Raw genomic sequence first — 19,911 nt, 5'->3', positions numbered from 1 at the left:
ACGTGTTCAATAAACATTGGCGACGAAATATAGTTTACATGTCATCAATCTAAGCCAACCGCGTCTGTTTTGCCCCATAATTGCGCACGCGTCAAATGTTGCTAGACAACCAACCCTTCTATAGAATAAGCAATCTCATATTTTCTAAGTGTGCCTGTATAAGAAATGAATGACAATTTGTTAGGCAGAATGTGGCTGTGGAATCTGACTTCTATTAACTTACTATTAAAGCTGGAAGCCACCTGCATTGTCTTGCATTGTATGTGTTCTAGCCTGTGTGGACATTGTTTTTGCAGACAGTAACGAACCGTTTCAACATAGCGTGTTGCATTATTCAAGTTAACTTCTGTGCAGCATGTGGGGACTAGGGAGCTAATGCAGCGCAGACAGCTCTAGCGATGAATGAGTAAGTAGAGTAGGCTCTTTGCACTATGAAAAGGGACTGCGCTGATACAGACTTGATCCTCTCAAGCACCTGAATGCCATTCATAAAAAGTAGTCACGAGTGCAATGTGAAAGCCTAACACCGTCATGCTAGTCCTGTTGACAACAGAACAAGCTTTCAAAACGATGCCCGATTGACCCAGATTGCGATTTATAACGGGCCGTTCTTGGATTACGTAAACAGTAACTGTGTGATGGCGGGGATGCAGGACTGAGTTCCAAACAACTACAAGTCGCTGTAGTTCAACGGCACAGCTTGGAGAGTAAACAACAACACCTTATTGTTGAAGACTCTTCTTTGAGTAATATATATATATATATATATATATATATATATATATATATATATATATATATATATATATATATATATATATATATATATATATATAGAGCGAGAGAGCGAGAGAGCGAGAGAGCGAGAGAGCGAGAGAGCGAGAGAGCGAGAGAGCGAGAGAGCGAGAGAGCGAGAGAGCGAGAGAGCGAGAGAGCGAGAGAGCGAGAGAGCGAGAGAGCGAGAGAGCGAGAGAGCGAGAGAGCGAGAGAGCGAGAGAGCGAGAAATTACTTAGGAACTGGGCACACTATGGAGAGATGTGTGGACACTTGGAGACACCAGTTACTCCTCTCACTCAAACCTTTGTGTTTTTATGTTGCATCTACCCCACATTTTCCATAAACATTCTTATCATGTTACTGAAAGTAACCAGAGTGCCTTATGATTTATCAACAAATGCGGCGAAAAGTACAGTAAATGTAAAATGCACATAAAATCAACAGTGTTAATGTTCGGATTCAGTCTCGTGTCAGGTGAACTGTTGTGTCCTCACCTTTGGTCGAATACTCTTCCCACAATCTCCAAACTGTTCCCTGTCAATTGCTACCACGGTTATGCATATGCTTTTCATATTTATTCTGTAAGAAACATTTCAATTTATCATATAGGCCAATTCCCATGAGTGTAAAGGGTTAAGCATTTTACCACATGCTAAATGTCTACTTTGCATAATTTGAAATCTGCACCAGACCCAATAATTAACACATATGCCAATATACTTGATTCCTCTTTCTAACTCTGCAAGTTACTGTCTGATCTAAAACGAGGTAGTCCATAGTCAGGCTCAAAAATAACTATAGGCTAACTTCCTTAGATAATACAGGTTGTGTCTAATAATGACAATATTCCAACAGTCAGGAGAGCTACATGTCATGAGTAGTGACTAGTGAGTCTGAGTCACAACATACAACATTTTCCTACTGTGTATTGGCTGGCTAAGTTTGTTTCTCTTTCTTCATTTCCTTTTTCTGAAATATTGTGATATCTATTGACGGGTGTAGCTGGCCAAGCTCAATGACTCGTACACAGCTTAAAATGCATTGTTCACCTAGGACAAACACAATGGATCCAGGCAACATGGCATTTTGATAAGATTTAAACAGATTTTAGGCAATATGGCATTACAGTGAGAACAAAAGGCCCGCTTCTCTTGAGTTGCTGTGCTGTGTTCCATCTTGTTAAAATTTACCCGGATTTGGGGGATCGTTCAACATTTGTAATATTGCATCATAATTCACATATTTTGCTGTTTAGAAACAATATAGCAAATAAATGCTCAATATTGCTAAAGGTTTAGCTACAATATAGCCTATAGCAAATTGATGGTCAATATTGATACAAAGCAACGGCCATGTAAACAATATGGCATGGATATACAAATAGGGTCATAGTATCATGCAAACTCAACTGGTTCTTCGCCAAACAGCATCGTCTATAAGTTGCAGTAACTACACCAAACAAGTAATACAAGAAACAATGTCTCTTACCTGGCCTCCCTGTAGTGAGCTGTCCACACAGCCCACCTGGATGTTCCCATGCTTCGCTCCTGGGATGATCTGTAGCCTTTCAAAGTCACTGCCCAAAATCACAACGTCACAGCCAGAGGCATATGCCTATCACATGAGAGGGTGGGATGAGGGAGGAATGTCACTCAGTTAGGACAATAATCACAAAGAACTGTCAAGCGTGATTTAATGAAAGTTGAACTTCTAGTATGACTTTGCATTGTATGACACTGACAAGGAGATGATATCTGTAGTATGCATACTAATGCCATGAATAAATATACGGACAAAATGCAGACTGTCAACACGGCATAAGCAGCACAATGTAACTTTTGCCTGCACTAGAGGACAGAGACAAAAATAGTCTGATATTGATCGGCTCAGTGAAAGACTGTGGGTATAGTATCAGATTCTCTTCTCTGAGCATTGCTGCTGGACTAGCACGGAACACTCCCAAAGCATGCTTAAAATGTAGGGAGACTGACTGCCTGAAATATCTTACCGTGAATGGTTGGTTGTTTATGCTACCTACAGAAAAACAATTGTCCCCTGGGTTGACAGCCCCAGTAAGGACTTGGTGAAGATTCATGGTCCTTTGTAACGCTGTCTTCCTGCCCTCACAATGTGGCCTTGATCCAGGACAAATTCATGAGAAACCAATGCAATGACGTGGTCATTGTGCTTCAAATCATGAAGTCAGTTCCCCTGTGAGAAAGAGAAACACGTCCGTTGTTAGTTGTGCTACTGACAGTTAAGACACTAGCTAGGTAACTTGTAGCCACCGCACTCAATGTCATATTCTCAGCAAGACAATCTTCAGTGGCAAACATCACCAGACATGTCAGTTAGTGAGACAACTAACGTTAGGTTGATAACTTGGTACAGTACAACATTGCTAGATTAGCAAGTAATCCATGTTGTGTGCACTGCACTACTTAATTAGATCACAAGATTAGCGATAGACATTAATTTAACTAAGAGCAATAATTGGGTGATATTTTTCTATGGATTGGACCTATGCTAGCAAAACCAGTGACATTTGGCTGGTAAACAAAATTACTACATACCTAGCTAGCCAATGACAGCAAACTAGCAGTAGCAGGTAGCTAGCTGTAGCTAAAGATTACAGCTAGTTAGTTAGCTAATGACAGCTAGTTAGTTAGCTAATGACAATGTTGAGACATTAGCCCATTGGATAATTTACACCCCTCATCCCATGAAATCACCGCTCCTACATGGAAAACCAACCTGAATGTAGAGGTGTTTGGCCCGCAAATTAGAACGGACACCGGCATAACAATCGTTTCTAAACTGGAAAGAGGTGAGCAAGTTCCGTGTGCCAACTCACGTGACACCATCACTCGGAAATAGATAACAGATAGCAACCCATTTAGCTAAATAAAAGCAACATATTGTCTATCATTGTGATTTAAAAAAAAAGATATAGCTATCAATAAGCAAGTGATCAACTATCAAGTCAATTCACGCAACAACCAACTAGCTAGCTAGCAAAGGCACGAGTAGGCTACCTAGCTTTGGGACACAACATCGGGAGTCACTGTAAATAATACATAGATTACAGATGTTTCGCATAGCTAAGCTACCTAACTAGCCATGTTGTTGCGTCTTTACAGGCTTACTAGCTAGCTATAGTCAACTAAATGAACTACTTAGCTGCAGTTTCGATACAAAATATTACGTTATAGTATACAACACTATTGGGCGAAATCCGAAATGTAACGTTACAGCTAGCTAGCCTAGTGTCAAAATGCACTTACTTCTCGTCGTTTGGTTTGACTCATGAATGCATTGCGACCTGCTATCATATGACTTCTAGCATGCAGTCTGTCATTCAGTCACGTTGGTAGCTAGCTATTCGTCTCGCAAAAAGTAAAATAACGGACAATTTCAAATAATATGCTAAATACACACGTTAAACCATTTAGCTAACTGTGGTATAGAGTTAGCTAGTGGCGCTCCTCTCCCGTGAGACGGTCATGAAACCGTGCTATGGATTGTGGTTATTGTAGTAATTGATGGTGCGTGATTTCATCAATGACGATGCTGTTTGCAGAATGTGTTTGCCCTTTACGAATGCCCTCTACATACGGAGAGGAGCTTATGATTAACCCTCGCAGTTCCAGAATGGGTAGAAAATGGCAGCCATATTGGTCAGGGACAAATCCTAACCAGTATAGGGAAAGGGAGATACCTAATCAGTTGTACAACATAATCCAGATTTTTCTTCCACAGGAAAATATAATTAAGGCCTGTGATTTATCAGATTTTTTTTTAAATTTATTTATTTCACCTTTATTTAACCAGGTAGGCAAATTGAGAACACGTTCTCATTTACAATTGCGACCTGGCCAAGATAAAGCAAAGCAGTTCGACACATACAACAACACATAGTTACACATGGAGTAAAACAAACATACAGTCAATAATACAGTGAAAATAAGTCTATATACAATATGAGCAAGTGAGGTGAGATAAGGGAGGTGAAGGCAAACAAAATATATATATAAATAAATAAAAAATATATATAAAAAGGCCATGGTGGCGAAGTAAATACAATATAGCAAGTAAAAAAAATAACACTGGAATGGTTGGTTTGCAGTGGAAGAAGGTGCAAAGTAGAGATATAAATAATGGGGTGCAAAGGAGCAAAATAAATAAATACAGTAGGTGATGTAATAGAATTATTTGTCAACCTAAAACCGTGTCATATAATTATAAATACAGTTTATACAGGTTTTATACAAATTGTATGTATAAATAGTCTCTAAAATATATACGTAAACAGACCATAAATGTCTCAAATTGTGTTTTGCTTGGAAAGGTGTGAGTGCTATTATATGAAACAATATCAGTCCTACCATCAACTGATTTCAGCTAGTGTATGGCTGTGTATTGAATGCATTGTTTGAATGGAATGTTGGCAGTCAATACTAACAAACATATGGTGCAAATACATTCTTAAAATGCATTATTTTACACAATTTCTTATCACAGAACTGGCAAACCATGGTTGACCAACTCCCTGACCAAAATAGCTGACCTTTAGACCATCAGAAGAAGGTTCATGTCCAGTATTCTAAATTATAATTCGTTACTTGCTACACCATTCAATATCCTCATGCCTTCATAACTTGGGGCTCCCGAGTGGCACAGCGGTCGAAGGCACTGGGTCTCAGTGTTCAAGGCATCATTAGACACCCTGGTTCGATTCCAGGCTGTATCACAACCACCTGTGATTGGGAGACCCATAGGGCAGTTGGCCCAGTGTTGTCAGAGTTTGGCCGGTGTAGGCTGTCATTGTAAATAATAATTTGTTCTTTTAACTGACTTGTCTAGTTAAAAAGAAAAGAACAATGCTGGCCCTCACACAGTCAACTAAAATAGCATGCAGTGTATTGGGACCAATTCCCAAGTCATTCCTCAATATTGATTAAAAAAACAAGGGAGTTGTACTCTTTATGTCCAAAAAAGTAATTTCTGGACGATATTTCTGTCCATTTAGGGGACAGACCCCTTTTGGCTCAAGAGCACCCCCAGAGGCAAGAATTCTTTATAGTTCTTTAATTTTCTCTTTTCCTTGGACTATCCTCCTCACTGCTGACAGCGATGGGTAAATCAATGATGCTGATCTGGGCCTATAATTTGTATGAACATTAAATGTTTTAATTTCTTTTATCAAGGGAGAGCGTAGACGCAGTCCCCCACTACCAAAAATTATGCAGTTGAAATTGCCACATTTGTAGAATTCACAGAACGGCCTGAGTGCAATGGTCGAGCCTTGTCCTGGGTGATCAAGGTATCTCACATGCCAGGTAAGTTTATCATGTTTTCTTATCTCTATCAACCCTTACAACAAGTCCTACAGGAATCCTGCAAGGAAAATCCTACAGGATTTTGAGTGCATTTTTCTGTGGGACAACTTTCAGAAGTAAAAAAAAAGAGAAAAAAAAGAGAGAATTCTTGCAGGAACAAATATCATACTGGAAAATTTTACATGAATCCTGTAGGACCTTTAAGGGAAATATTTCACTCCTTCATTCTTATTTCAGACAAATGTCAGCCTTGCAACTTGGTTTGCTGTAAATGCGGAAAAGGGATATAAATGGTTTGTTTACAAAAACACTATTTACAAGCAAATTTCTCCATTTTGCGCTATGATTCGGTTAAAACCAATGTAGAAAATAGTAAAAAAATAAAGAAAAACCCTTGAATGAGTAGGTGTGTCCAAAACTTTTGACTGGTACTGTATGTTGAAATGACCATTGTAAATATTGCAGATTATACCTTTAAAGCTAGAAGAGTTAATTGAAACAATAACAAAGCATTTTCCTCACCTCTGTTAGTCAAAAGCTGAGAGATGGGTACCACTTGTAACGGCCGTCTGAAGAAGGTGACCAAAGCGCAGCGTGGTAAGTGTTCATGATTTATTAATAATACTGAACACTGAATAACAAAACCAACAAAGAGAACGACCGAAACAGTTCTGTCTGGTGCAGACACAAAAAAACAGAAAACAAGTACCCACGAAACACAGGTGGGAAAAGGCTACCTAAGTATGGTTCTCAATCAGAGACAACGATAGACAGCTGCCTCTGATTGAGAACCACACCCGGCCAAACACACAGAAATAGAAAACATAGAACACAAAACATAGAATGCCCACCCCAACTCACGCCCTGACCAAACCAAAATAGAGACATAAAAATGATCTCTAAGGTCAGGGCGTGACAGTACCCCCCCCAAAGGTGCGGACTCCGGCCGCAAAACCTAAACCTATAGGGGAGGGTCTGGGTGGGCATCTATCCGCGGTGGCGGCTCTGGTGCGGGACGTGGACCCCGCTCCACCTTAGGCTTGGCCCACTTAGGTGCGCCTCTAGAGCGGGGACCCTCGCCGCCGACCCAGGACTGGGGACCCTCGCAGCGGGCCCCGGACAGGAGGGCGACTCTGGCGGCTCCGGGCTGGAGGCCGACTCTGGAGGCTTCGTGCCATGTCTCACCCCTGGAGGCATCTTGCCATGGATCATCACTGGAGGCTTCTTGCCATGGATCATCACTGGAGGCTTCGTGCCATGGATCATCACAGGAGTGGAGATACACACAGGAGGCCTGGCTCTGGGAGCAGGCACAGGACTCACCAGGCTGGGGAGACATATAGGAGGGTTAGTTCTAGGTGCAGGCACAGGACTCACCAGGCTGGGGAGACATGCAGGAGGCCTTGTCCTTGGCACCGGATACACTGGGCCGTGGAGGCGCACTGGAAGTCTGGAGAGCAGGGCTGGCACCACCCGTTCTGGCTGGATGCCAGCTTCCACCAGGCAAATGCGGGACGCTGGCACCGAGCACACCGGCCTCTGAATACTCCGCCTCGACACCGTGAGCATCACCCCATAGCACGGGGCCTGGTCGCCACGGTAAGCACGGGGAGTTGGCTCAGGTCTACTACCTGACTCTGCCACACTCCCCGTGTGCCACCCCCCAAACATTTTTTGGGGGCTGCCTCTCGGGCTTCCTTGCCAGCCATTTTCGTGACGCCAACTCCATTCTCCGGTATCCCTCCTCGCACTGTTCTAGAGAATCCCAGGCGGGCTCCGGCACTCTCCCTGGGTCGACCGACCACCTCTCTATCTCCTCCCGGGTTGTCTCATACTCCAGATAGCACTGCTCACCTGTCCAGGAGTCCCTTTCACCACGCTGCTTGGTCCTTTAGTGGTGGGTAGTTCTGTAACGGCTGTCTGAAGAAGAAGGTGACCAATGCGCAGCGTGGTAAGTGTTCATGATTTATTAATAATACTGAACACTGAATAACAAAACCAACAAAGAGAACGACCGAAACAGTTCTGTCTGGTGCAGACACAAAAAAACAGAAAACAAGTACCCACAAAACACAGGTGGGAAAAGGCAACCTAAGCATGGTTCTCAATCAGAGACAACGATAGACAGCTGCCTCTGATTGAGAACCACACCCGGCCAAACACACAGAAATAGAAAACATAGAACACAAAACATAGAATGCCCACCCCAACTCACACCCTGACCAAACCAAAATAGAGACATAAAAAAAGGATCTCTAAGGTCAGGGCGTGACACCACTCTCAAAATCATAGACAGAGCTATGCATGCAATGACTGAATATCCATTATATAAAAATTATAGTTTTCAAATCAAATACAATTTTGCAGATGTTATCGCAATGGCAGCAAAATGTTAATGTTTCTAGCCCCGACAGTGCAGTAATACCTAACAATGCAAAACAATACAGACAAATCCCAAAAATGTAAATAAAGAAATGAATAAATATCAGAATGAGTCCGGAATATAAATATATAGAGTATATGTATATAATGCTGTGAAATAGACCATATGGGCAGCATATGAATAGAAAAGCTATGTACAGCAGTAGTTACATTGAATGAGCCTTGACTAGAATGCAGAAGTCAGAAGTTTACATACACTTAGGTCGGAGTCATTAAAACTCGTTTTTCAACCATTCCACAAATTTCTTGTTAACAAACTATAGTTTTGGCAAGTCGGTTAGGACATCTACTTTGTGCATGACACAAGTCATTTTTCCAACAATTGTTTACAGACAGATTATTTCACTTATAATTCAGTGTATCACAATTCCAGTGGGCCAGAAGTTTACATACTCTAAGTTAACTTTGCCTTTAAACAGCTTGGAAAATTCCAGAAAATGACGTCATGGCTTTAGAAGCTTCTGTTAGGCTAATTGACATCATTTGAGTCAATTGGAGGTGTACCTGTGGATTTATTTCAAGGCCTACCTTCAAACTCAGTGCCTCTTTGCTTGACATCATGGGAAAATCAAAAGAATTCAACCAAGACCTCAGAAAAAAAATTGTAGACCTCCACAAGTCTGGTTCATTCTTGGGAGCAATTTCCAAACGCCTGAAGGTCACGTTCATCTGTACAAACAATAGTACGCAAGTATAAACACCATGGGACCACGCAGCCGTCATACTACTCAGGAAGGAGACGCATTCTGTCTCTTAAAGATGAACGTACTTTGGTGCGAAAAGTGCAAATCAATCCCAGAACAACAGCAAAGGACCTTGTGAAGATGCTGGAGGAAACAGGTACAAAAGTATCTATATCCACAGTAAAACGAGTCCTATATCGACATAACCTGAAAGGCCGCTCAGCAAGGAAGAAGGCACGGCTCCAAAACCGCCATAAAAAATCCAGACTACGGTTTGCAACTGCATATGGGGACAAATATCATACTTTTTGGAAAAATGTCCTCTGGTTTGATGAAACAAAAATATAACTGTTTGGCCATCATGACCATTGTTATGTTTGGAGGAAAAATGGAGAGGCTTGCAAGCCGAAGAACACCATTCCAACCGTGAAGCACGGGGGTGGCAGCATCATGTTGTGGGGTGCTTTGCTGCAGGAGGGACTGGTGCACTTCACAAAATAGATGGCATCATGAGGTAGGAAAATAATGTAGATATATTGAAGCAACATCTCAAGACATCGGTCAGGAAGTTAAAGCTTGGTCACAAATGGGTCTTCCAAATGGACAATAACCCCAAGCATACAACAAAGTCAAGGTATTGGAGTGGTCATCACAAAGCCCTGACCTCAATGCTATAGAACATTTGTGGGCAGAACTGAAAAAGCTTGTGCGAGCAAGGAGGCCTACAATCCTGACTCAGTTACACCAGCTCCGTCAGGAGGAATGGGCCAAAACTCACCCAACTTATTGTGGGAAGCTTGTGGAAGGCTACCCAAAACATTTAACCCAAGTTAAACAATTTAATGGCAATGCTACCAAATACCAATTGAGTGTATGTGAACTTCTGACCCACTGGGAATGTGATGAAAGGAATAAAAGCTGAAATAAATCATTCTCTTAACTATTATTCTGACATTTCACATTCTTAAAATAAAGTGGTCATCCTAACTGACCTAAGACAGGAAATTCTTACTAGGATTAAATATAAGGAATTGTGAAAAACTGAGTTTAAATGTATTTGGCTAAGGTTTATGTAAGCTTCCGACTTCAACTGTACATACGAAGTGGATAAAACAGTATGTAAACATTATTCAAGTGACCAGTGTCATGACGTTGGCCTGTGGGTAAGGTTTAGGACCCCCCCATAAATACCTTTCTCCCTTCCCTCTCTCTTGACTCTACAGAGGGACTCTTGAATAGCCTTTGTTAAACAGAGAGTCTAGGAACATCAAACAAGTGGAGGGAAAGGAACCATATTTCGGTAATAGAACCAGTTGAAAATATGGTTTGGTACTTAATGAATATGATGTCAGTTCGGTTGTCATCTGAGACATTATGACTGATGACAGGACGACCTAAACTGTATCTGGGAAAATCTACACATTATAGTTATCAGATTCACATGGAATTGTTGTGCAATTTAAATGTTTAAATATAAAATTATTGGTGAAAATATTCAATGTAATTTTAACTTCCAAATGAGAGATTTGGGTTTTCATATATTAGGGCTCTGCTCAATCAGTGGTCCGCCCCTGTGAAGAGACATGGGTAATAAACTATGAAATACTCCCTTCTCTCCCTCCACTATATAAGCCCTTGACGAAAATGTAACCTCCTGTTCCGGGTACATTAGGATGACGATCCGATGTCAGAAGGATTCAGATAATAACTACAGTACGAAGCCAACCTCAACGTGAGCTTTGATTGCGAATGGTATGAACTTTGAACTCTTATTCGCTACAGAAGTGATACCTCCTAGCCGTTGAGTTAGCAGCAGCCGCTGTAAACGTGGGCTAGGAGAGGACAGACAGAGTATCCCGTCTACCACACAACGACGACACTACAACGTTTCCCGTTCACCACCAGAGACACTCTTCAAAGGACAAAGGACTCTGTTGGGCAACACGGCCTTCCATCTACCACCAACCTATTGAAGCGCAGCTCAGAGTAAATATTTATAGCATTTTCCTTTTCCAAATGGGCGGTAATTTAGAATGCATAAGATTCTGTATTTACGATAGACTAGCTGCCTACGGCCCGATAGAGACATCGCTTCTCCCTTTGTTCTTCAGTCTTCCCGCTCTTTCACTCAAACCCAGCCCCCGTTTCTTTGTGTAACCAGCTGTCATATCTGTTCCGTCCGCTAGGGACGTATTCCTTTATGACATAATTTGTAATCAAGGTATGATTCATTCTGTGTATGTGTAATTCTGAGTGATTAGTTAGTTATTTAGTAAATAAATAATTAAACCCAATTTTGTATTTCTGATTCAACTTGCTAGCCAGGGTTCGTGAAGATAACCAAGAATTTACAGCTTTCAGATGAGACTGAAATAAGGTGACGATTAATATTGACTGCTTGTCACGTTCCTGACCTGTTTTCTCTTGTTTTGTATTTATTTAGTATGGCCAGGGCGTGAGTTGGGTGGGTTGTCTATGTGTTGTTTTCTATGTTGGGGTTTTGTGCGTTCGGCCTGGTATGATTCTCAATCAGAGGCAGCTGTCAATCGTTGTCCCTGATTGAGAATCATACTTAGGCAGCCGGGGTTCACGTGTGTGTTTGTGGGTGTTTGTTCTTGTGTCAGTGTTTCGCTACACGGGACTGTCACGGTAGTTATTTTGTATCGCATATTGTTTTGTTATATTAAATCACTATGGAAACTAACCACTCTGCGTATTGGTCCGATCCGTCTCGCCTCTCCTCGTCCGAGGAGGAGGAAGAAAATGACTATCGTTACATTGCTATTGATTTAAAATATTACTAGGTCTTTAAGAGTTTATTCGGAAGATAACTGATCTATAAATATTATTTCGTTGTGCCCCGACTTTCTAGTTAGTTACATTTACATGATTAGCTCAATCAGGTAATATTAATTACAGAGAAAGGATTTTATAGAATAGCATGTCATATCACTTAATCCGGCATAGCCAAAGACACGACACCAGTGTTCAATGACTATGTACACAGGGCAGCAGTCTCTAAGGTGCAGGGTAGAGTACCGGGTGGTAACCGGCTAGAAACAGTGATTAAGGTGCAGGGTAGAGTACTGGGCGCCAGTTGGTGGAGGCCGGCTAGTGATGACTATTTAACAGTCTGATGGCCTGGAGATAGAAGCTGTTTTTCAGTAGCTAGTGATGACTATTTAACAGTCTGATGGCCTGGAGATAGAAGCTGTTTTTCAGTAGCTAGTGGTGACTATTTAACAGTCTGATGGCCTGGAGATAGAAGCTGTTTTTCAGTAGCTAGTGGTGACTATTTAACAGTCTGATGGCCTGGAGATAGAAGCTGTCTTTCAGTAGCTATTCATGACGATTTAACAGACCGATGGCCTGGAGATAGAAGCTGTTTTTCAGTAGCTAGTGATGACTATTTAACAGTCTGATGGCCTGGAGATAGAAAGCTGTTTTTCAGTAGCTAGTGATGAATATTTAACAGTCTGATGGCCTGAAGATAGAAGCTGTTTTTCAGTCTCTCGGTCCCAGCTTTGATGCACCTGTACGGTCTCTTCCTTCTATATGGTAGCGGGGTGAACAGGCTGTGGCTCAGGTGGCTGAGGTCGTTGATCATCTTGGCCTTCCTGTGACACCGGGTGTAGATGTCCTGGAGGGCAGGCAGTGTGCCCCTGATGATGCAGTGGGCTGACCGCACCACCCTCTGGAGAGCCCTGTGTTTGCGGACAGTTCAATTACCGTACCAGGCAGTGATACAGCCCGACAGGATGCTCTCAATGGTCTTAGGGGCCAAGCCGAATTTCTACAGCATCCTGACGTTGAAGAGGCACCGTTATGCCTTCTTCACCACACTGTCTGGGTGAATAAACCATTTCCGGTTGTCAGTGATGTGCATGCCGAGGAACTTGAAGCTTTTCACCCTCTCCACTGCGGCGCCGTCAATGCGGATGGTGGCGTTCTCTCTCTGCTGTCTCCTGAAGTCCAGAGAGGTTATTTTCCTGGTACCACTCCGCCAGGGCCCTCACCTCCTCCCTGTAGGCTGTCTCGTCATTGTTGGTAATCAGGACTACCACTGTTGTGCCGTCAGCAAACTTGATGATTGAGTTGGAGACGTGCGTGGCCACGCATTCATTGGTAAACAGGGAGTACAGGAGGGGGCTGAGCACACACCCTTGTGGGGCCCACAGGTTGTTGCCTACCTTCACCACCTGGGGTCAGCCCATCAGGAAGTCCAGGACCCAGTTGCACAGGGGCGGGGTTCAGATCCAGGGCCTCGAGCTTAGTGATGAGCTTGGAGGGCACTATTTGGTATTTAATAGGATCCCCATTAGCCGCTGCACAAGCATCAGCTACTCTTTCTGGGGTCCACATGAAACATGACGTAATACTTAGTGCAGAACATTATTAGTCAAGGACTGAAATACATACATTTAAAACATCACACACAGCCTACATATCAGTACATACACACAATATCTAGGTCTAATACATAGTACAGTGCAAATTACAATACAATATATATATAAAATGGCTGTGTCTTTTCACAGTCCCCTTTCTGCAGGAAGGTGTTGTTTTATGAAACTGATTTTATTTCTAGCTTGAGTTACCTAGGGTGGCAGAGAACTCCATGTAGTCATGGGCATGGCTCTATTTAGTACGTTGCGTTTCCCAGCCTCTGTTCTGGACCTGGGGACTGTGAAGAGACCTCTGGTTGCATGTCTTGTGTTTTACCGATGAGTGTCCGAACCTTGTGCCAACTACTTGCACAGAAAGTTTGGGTACCTTCCAAACAACACCCCGCACCATGACCAATAGCGATGCAATCAATCTCTCCTCAAGTTTGAGCCAGCAGAGACTGATATGCATGTTACTGACACTTTCTCTCCATGTACATTGGCAAGAAAAAGTATGTGAACCCTTTGGAAATACCTGGAATTCTGCATAAATTGGTCATCAAATTTTATCTGACCTTCATCTAGGTCACAACAATAGACAACCACAGTCTGCTTAAACTAATAACACACAAACAATTATACATTTTCATGTCTTTATTGAACACACCGTGTAAACATTCACAGTGCAGGGTGGAAAAAGTATGTGAACCTTTGGTTTCAATAACTGGTTGACCCTCCTTCGGCAGTAATAACCTCAACCAAACTTTTTCTGTAGTTGCGGATCAGACCTGCACAATGGTCAGGAGGAATTTTGGACCATTCCTCTTTACAAAACTGTTTCAGTTCAGCAATATTCTTGGGATGTCTGGTGTGAACTGCTCTCTTGAGAGCATGCCACAGCATCTCAATTGGGTTGAGGTCAGGACTCTGACTCGGCCACCCCAGAAGGTGTATTTTCTTCTGTTGAAGCCATTCTGTTGTTGATTTACTTCTGTGTGATTGGGTCGTTATCCTGTTGCATCATCCAACTTCTGTCGAGCTTCAATTGGCGGACAGATAGCCTAACATTCTCCTGCAAAATGTCTTGATAAACTTGGGAATACATTTTTCCGTCGATGATAGCAAGCTGTCCAGGCCCTGAGGCAGCAAAGCAGCCCCAAACCATGATGCTCCCTCCACCATACTTTACAGTTGGGATGAGGTTTTGATGTTGGTGTGCTGTGCCTTTTTTCCTCCACACATGGTGTTGTGTGTTTCTTTTTTCTGTCCCGGTACACTTTTGCAAACTTCAGACTTGCGGCAATGTTTTTTTTGGACAGCAGACTCGTCAACAGAGATGTTAGCGTGTTCCAGAGATTTCTGTAAGTCTTTAGCTGGCACTCTAGGATTCTTCTTAACTTCATTGAGCATTCTGCACTGTGCTCTTGCAGTCATCTTTGCAGGATGGCCACTCCTAGGGAAAATAGACAATTTGTCTTACCGTGGACTGATGATCATCAAGGCTTTTAGAGATACTTTTGTAACCCTTTCCTTTATGCAAGTCAACAATTTTTAATCTTAGGTCTTCTGATATCTATTTTGTTTGAGGCATGGTTCACATCAGGCAATGCTTCTTGTGAATAGCAAACAAAAATGTTGTGAGTGTTTTTTATAGGGCAAGGCAGCTCTAACCAACATCTCCAATCTCGTCTCATTGATTGGACTCCAGGTTAGCTGACTCCAATGAGCTTTTGGAGAAGTCATTAGCCTAGGGGTTCACATACTTTTTCCAAACTACACTGTGAATGTTTAAATGATGTATCAATAAAGACAAGAAACATACAATAATGTGTGTGTTATTAGTTTAAGCACACTATGTTTGTCTATTGTTGTGACTTAGATGAAGATCAGATCAAATTTGATGACCAATTTATGCAGAAATCCAGGTAATTCCAAAGGGTTCACATACGTGTTCTTGCCACTGTACATCTAAGTGTGATACGTGCTGCTTGGTTCTGGACCAACTGCAATTTACCTATGTCTTTTCTGCACATGACCACACAGCTGGGCATTAGTCCAGGTGTGACAAAACCAGGGCCTGTAGGACCTGTCTGGTCGACTGAGATGTCAAGAAGGCAAAGCAACGCCCTATCATGGACAGACCTCTTCCCACTATGGTGCTGAAGGCTGTGCTGTAGTTGAAGAACAGCATTCTTACAAATGTAGATGGGATAGGGAAGTGTGCAATGCAATGGCGATTGTGTCATCTGTGGATCTGTTGGGGCGGTATGCAAATTGTAATGGGTCTAGGGTGTCGGGTAAGGTGGAGGTGATATGATCCTTAATTAGCCTCTCAAAGCACTTCATAATGACAGAAGTGAGTGCTTTGGGGAGATAGTAATTTAGTTCAATTACCTTCGCTTTCTTGGGTACAGGAAGAAGGTTTGACATCTTGACACAATGGTTACATCAAGCTTGTGACTCATTCAGGACTATCCGTAATTATTGTAGCATCCACATTCATTTAGAAGTGTTTAGATACATATTCTGTTCTTATTTACAATAAATAAAACTCAAAAATGACCTAATGCATTATTTACCAATGTTTTTCTATTGGGAACAAAATAATCTGAAACACAACCAAAACAAACAGCAAATCCATCCAACAGTTGGAGAATCACAAGCTTGATGTAATTATTGTGTGCTATGAATATGGGACCAAATACTAAACTTTTGACTACTTCAATACACATATAAGTGAATTTGTCCCAATACTTTTGGTCCCCTAAAAAGTGGGACTATGTACAAAAAGTACTGTAATTTCTTAACGGTTCACCCGATATGGATGAAAATACCCTCAAATTAAAGATGATAGTCTACACTTTAACCTCCTCGTCATTGTATCATTTCAAATCCAAAGTGCTGGAGTACAGAGCCAAAACAACAACAAAATGTGTCACTGTCGCAGTAGTCTTGGAGCTCACTGAATATCATGATCAAGAGCATTTAACATAAAGCAAAGCAATTTTGAGTAGTGTAATATGGTCTACATTTGCATGAGCTCTAAAAAAGCGATCTGTACTGGATGTACAGCGGTTAATGTAATCTAGCCAGAGGTAGGCTAGCCTACCCCCCCCCCTTTAATGGAAGCCCTCTGGGTTGTGGGTTTGTGGTATTATCAGGCCGTCTGGTGTTATTACCGCGTGTGTCCCCGCATGGATATTTGGTCAAGAATCGCTTTATTAATCACTGTGTATTGTCATAATGACAGTATGCCTGCCTTCATTGTCAAGGCTAACGTCACAGTGGAAGTGCAGGGAGGTAATTTCAAGGTCAGCTAAATAGTGCAGAGATAAGTGGGACAGACAGTCTCCTGAATAATTAAAAGTCTGACATGTCATTGACATTAAGATGGTTTAGGGATATATATTTTTTTCTACGACAGTTGGTGAAACTGTTGACTGTGCTGACCAGAAGTAGGTCACAACGTCATTAAAGATGCAGTCCATGCCTCACACTAAATATTACATTGCTTAGAACACACACGGCAAGAATTCCCATTTTTTCTTTCTTTTTTTTAATGACTGGTGTCCTCATATGTAGCTACGGGCCTGCACACACCACAGGTTTAGTCTCCCTCAGTATAAACATGTCACATTATCTGTGTGTACATGATAGTATCCCCCTCCATTGAATACGGCTTTGAATAGAAACACACTGACTGGAAAATGCTAGAGAAAAGCTGGGCCCCAAGTGTGTTATGTCAGGTAATCTGCATAAGAACTTGTTTTTCGGAATAAAATGTAATTCTCTTAGGCCTCACTGGTGGCTTTTGTTAGTGAGTGCACGGATCAGACTTCTGCAAAAATAGATATTCTATTTTCACATGGCAAAGAATTGCAGTTGCAATAGCTAAGTAAGAAAGGAAACAAAAAAAATAGATTATTTTAAAATTTAAGAGTCTAAGCCGTTGGTGGGTGGGGGAGTGGGGGTTCTAAGCTGACATATGGACTTGTTTTAAGATGGTCATAGCATGGATCATTTAGCAATTTGATTTAGAATTGTAGGACCCCTATTGGTATATAACAAAAATATATTTAAAAAATGATTTGATAAAATATTGAATTTGTCCTTTACTACTATAGCCTATAGAAACACATTGAATAACACATTCAGAAATGGCAAAAGACATCCAACAAAGAAATCATAAGGAATACGGTTTGGAGTGTCTGTCCTGTATCTAGGATATATAAGAAAGCTCACATATTTAACCCCTTATTTTTGTTGGCACTAAACTACCTCCATACTTCCATTCATTTTATAAACCAGTGCTGGTTACCTTCAGACGAGTCCCGTGACACTTGTGGGGGTCGTAGAACAAAACGGAGACGACCATCGTGTTTGTGAGAGTCTCATCCTTCCACAGACAAACACCGCTGTAGTTCGGCCACCTTCCACTGCAGATGCAGAAGGCAACCATCGGCGGATACCGTGGATTGAGACGCAGCCCAGATATCTCTAGCTTAAACTGACAGATTTTGATGCTGACATGTCTGTTTGTTGACCACGTCTGTTTGTTGACACGTCTGTTTGTTGACATGTCTGTTTGTTGACCATGTCTGTTTGTTGACATGTCTGTTTGTTGACCACGTCTGTTTGTTGACACATCTGTTTGTTGACCACGTCTGTTTGTTGACCACGTCTGTTTGTTGACATGTCTGTTTGTTGACATGTCTGTTTGTTGACCACGTCTGTCTGTTGACCACGTCTGTTTGTTGACATGTCTGTTTGTTGACATGTCTGTTTGTTGACATGTCTGTTTGTTGACCATGTTTGTTTGTTGACCACGTCTGTTTGTTGACCATTCTTTGTTTGTTGACCGTGTCTGTTTGTTGACACGTCTGTTTGTTAACCATGTCTGTTTGTTGACCATGTCTGTTTGTTGACACGTCTGTTTGTTGACCATGTCTGTTTGTTGACCATGTTTGTTTGTTGACCACGTCTGTTTGTTGACCATGTTTGTTTGTTGACCGTGTCTGTTTGTTAACACGTCTGTTTGTTGACCACGTCTGTTTGTTGACCACGTCTGTTTGTTGACCACGTCTGTTTGTTGACATGTCTGTTTGTTGACATGTCTGTTTGTTGACATGTCTGTTTGTTGACCATGTTTGTTTGTTGACATGTCTGTTTGTTGACACGTCTGTTTGTTAACCACGTCTGTTTGTTGACCATGTTTGTTTGTTGACCGTGTCTGTTTGTTGACACGTCTGTTTGTTGACCACGTCTGTTTGTTAACCATGTCTGTTTGTTGACCATGTCTGTTTGTTGACATGTCTGTTTGTTGACCATGTCTGTTTGTTGACACGTCTGTTTGTTGACCATGTCTGTTTGTTGACCATGTTTGTTTGTTGACCACGTCTGTTTGTTGACCATGTTTGTTTGTTGACCGTGTCTGTTTGTTGACACGTCTGTTTGTTGACCACGTCTGTTTGTTGACTACGTCTGTTTGTTGACATGTCTGTTTGTTGACCACGTCTGTTTGTTGACATGTCTGTTTGTTGACATGTCTGTTTGTTGACATGTCTGTTTGTTGACATGTCTGTTTGTTGACCATGTCTGTTTGTTGACATGTCTGTTTGTTGACCATGTCTGTTTGTTGACATGTCTGTTTGTTGACCATGTCTGTTTGTTGACATGTCTGTTTGTTGACATGTCTGTTTGTTGACATGTCTGTTTGTTGACGTGTCTGTTTGTTGACATGTCTGTTTGTTGACCGTTGTCTGTTTGTTGACATGTCTGTTTGTTGACATGTCTGTTTGTTGACATGTCTGTTTGTTGACGTGTCTGTTTGTTGACATGTCTGTTTGTTGACCGTTGTCTGTTTGTTGACATGTCTGTTTGTTGACCATGTCTGTTTGTTGACATGTCTGTTTGTTGACCACGTCTGTTTGTTGACACGTCTGTTTGTTGACATGTCTGTTTGTTGACCATGTCTGTTTGTTGACATGTCTGTTTGTTGACCACGTCTGTTTGTTGACACGTCTGTTTGTTGACATGTCTGTTTGTTGACCATGTCTGTTTGTTGACCACGTCTGTTTGTTGACCACGTCTGTTTGTTGACACGTCTGTTTGTTGACCACGTCTGTTTGTTGACATGTCTGTTTGTTGACATGTCTGTTTGTTGACCACGTCTGTTTGTTGACCACGTCTGTTTGTTGACATGTCTGTTTGTTGACATGTCTGTTTGTTGACATGTCTGTTTGTTGACCACGTCTGTTTGTTGACATGTCTGTTTGTTGACCACG

At 41.8% G+C, this 19,911-nt stretch overlaps 1 protein-coding gene and 1 pseudogene across 9 annotated transcripts in view; both read right to left on the bottom strand.

Moving 5' to 3' along the window:
* LOC129853079 (dmX-like protein 1) overlaps positions 1-4,363 on the bottom strand; it is a 65,435-nt gene extending 61,072 nt beyond the window's left edge. For 5 of the 9 annotated variants that reach the window (XM_055918762.1, XM_055918759.1, XM_055918763.1 and 2 more), the window contains exons 1-3: positions 4,063-4,362; positions 2,787-2,989; positions 2,267-2,392 (exon numbers count right to left, since the gene is read on the bottom strand). In XM_055918762.1, the coding sequence (XP_055774737.1) occupies positions 2,267-2,392; positions 2,787-2,873 (213 nt within the window). In that variant the 5' untranslated portion in view covers positions 2,874-2,989; positions 4,063-4,362. Of the gene's footprint in view, positions 1-2,266; positions 2,393-2,786; positions 2,990-3,532; positions 3,596-4,062 lie in introns of all 9 variants that reach the window. The other 4 variants (XM_055918755.1, XM_055918758.1, XM_055918757.1 and 1 more) reach the window with 2 other exon arrangements.
* A 1,618-nt stretch (positions 4,364-5,981) lies between these two features.
* Positions 5,982-6,125, bottom strand: LOC129854631 (U1 spliceosomal RNA; annotated as a pseudogene).
* Between the last annotated feature and the right edge of the window lie 13,786 nt (positions 6,126-19,911).

Source organism: Salvelinus fontinalis, chromosome 4 (assembly GCF_029448725.1).
Source record: "Salvelinus fontinalis isolate EN_2023a chromosome 4, ASM2944872v1, whole genome shotgun sequence".
NCBI lineage: Eukaryota > Metazoa > Chordata > Actinopteri > Salmoniformes > Salmonidae > Salvelinus > Salvelinus fontinalis.
Note: the sequence above shows the minus strand (reverse complement) of the source record. Positions and strands in the feature narration are given on the sequence as shown.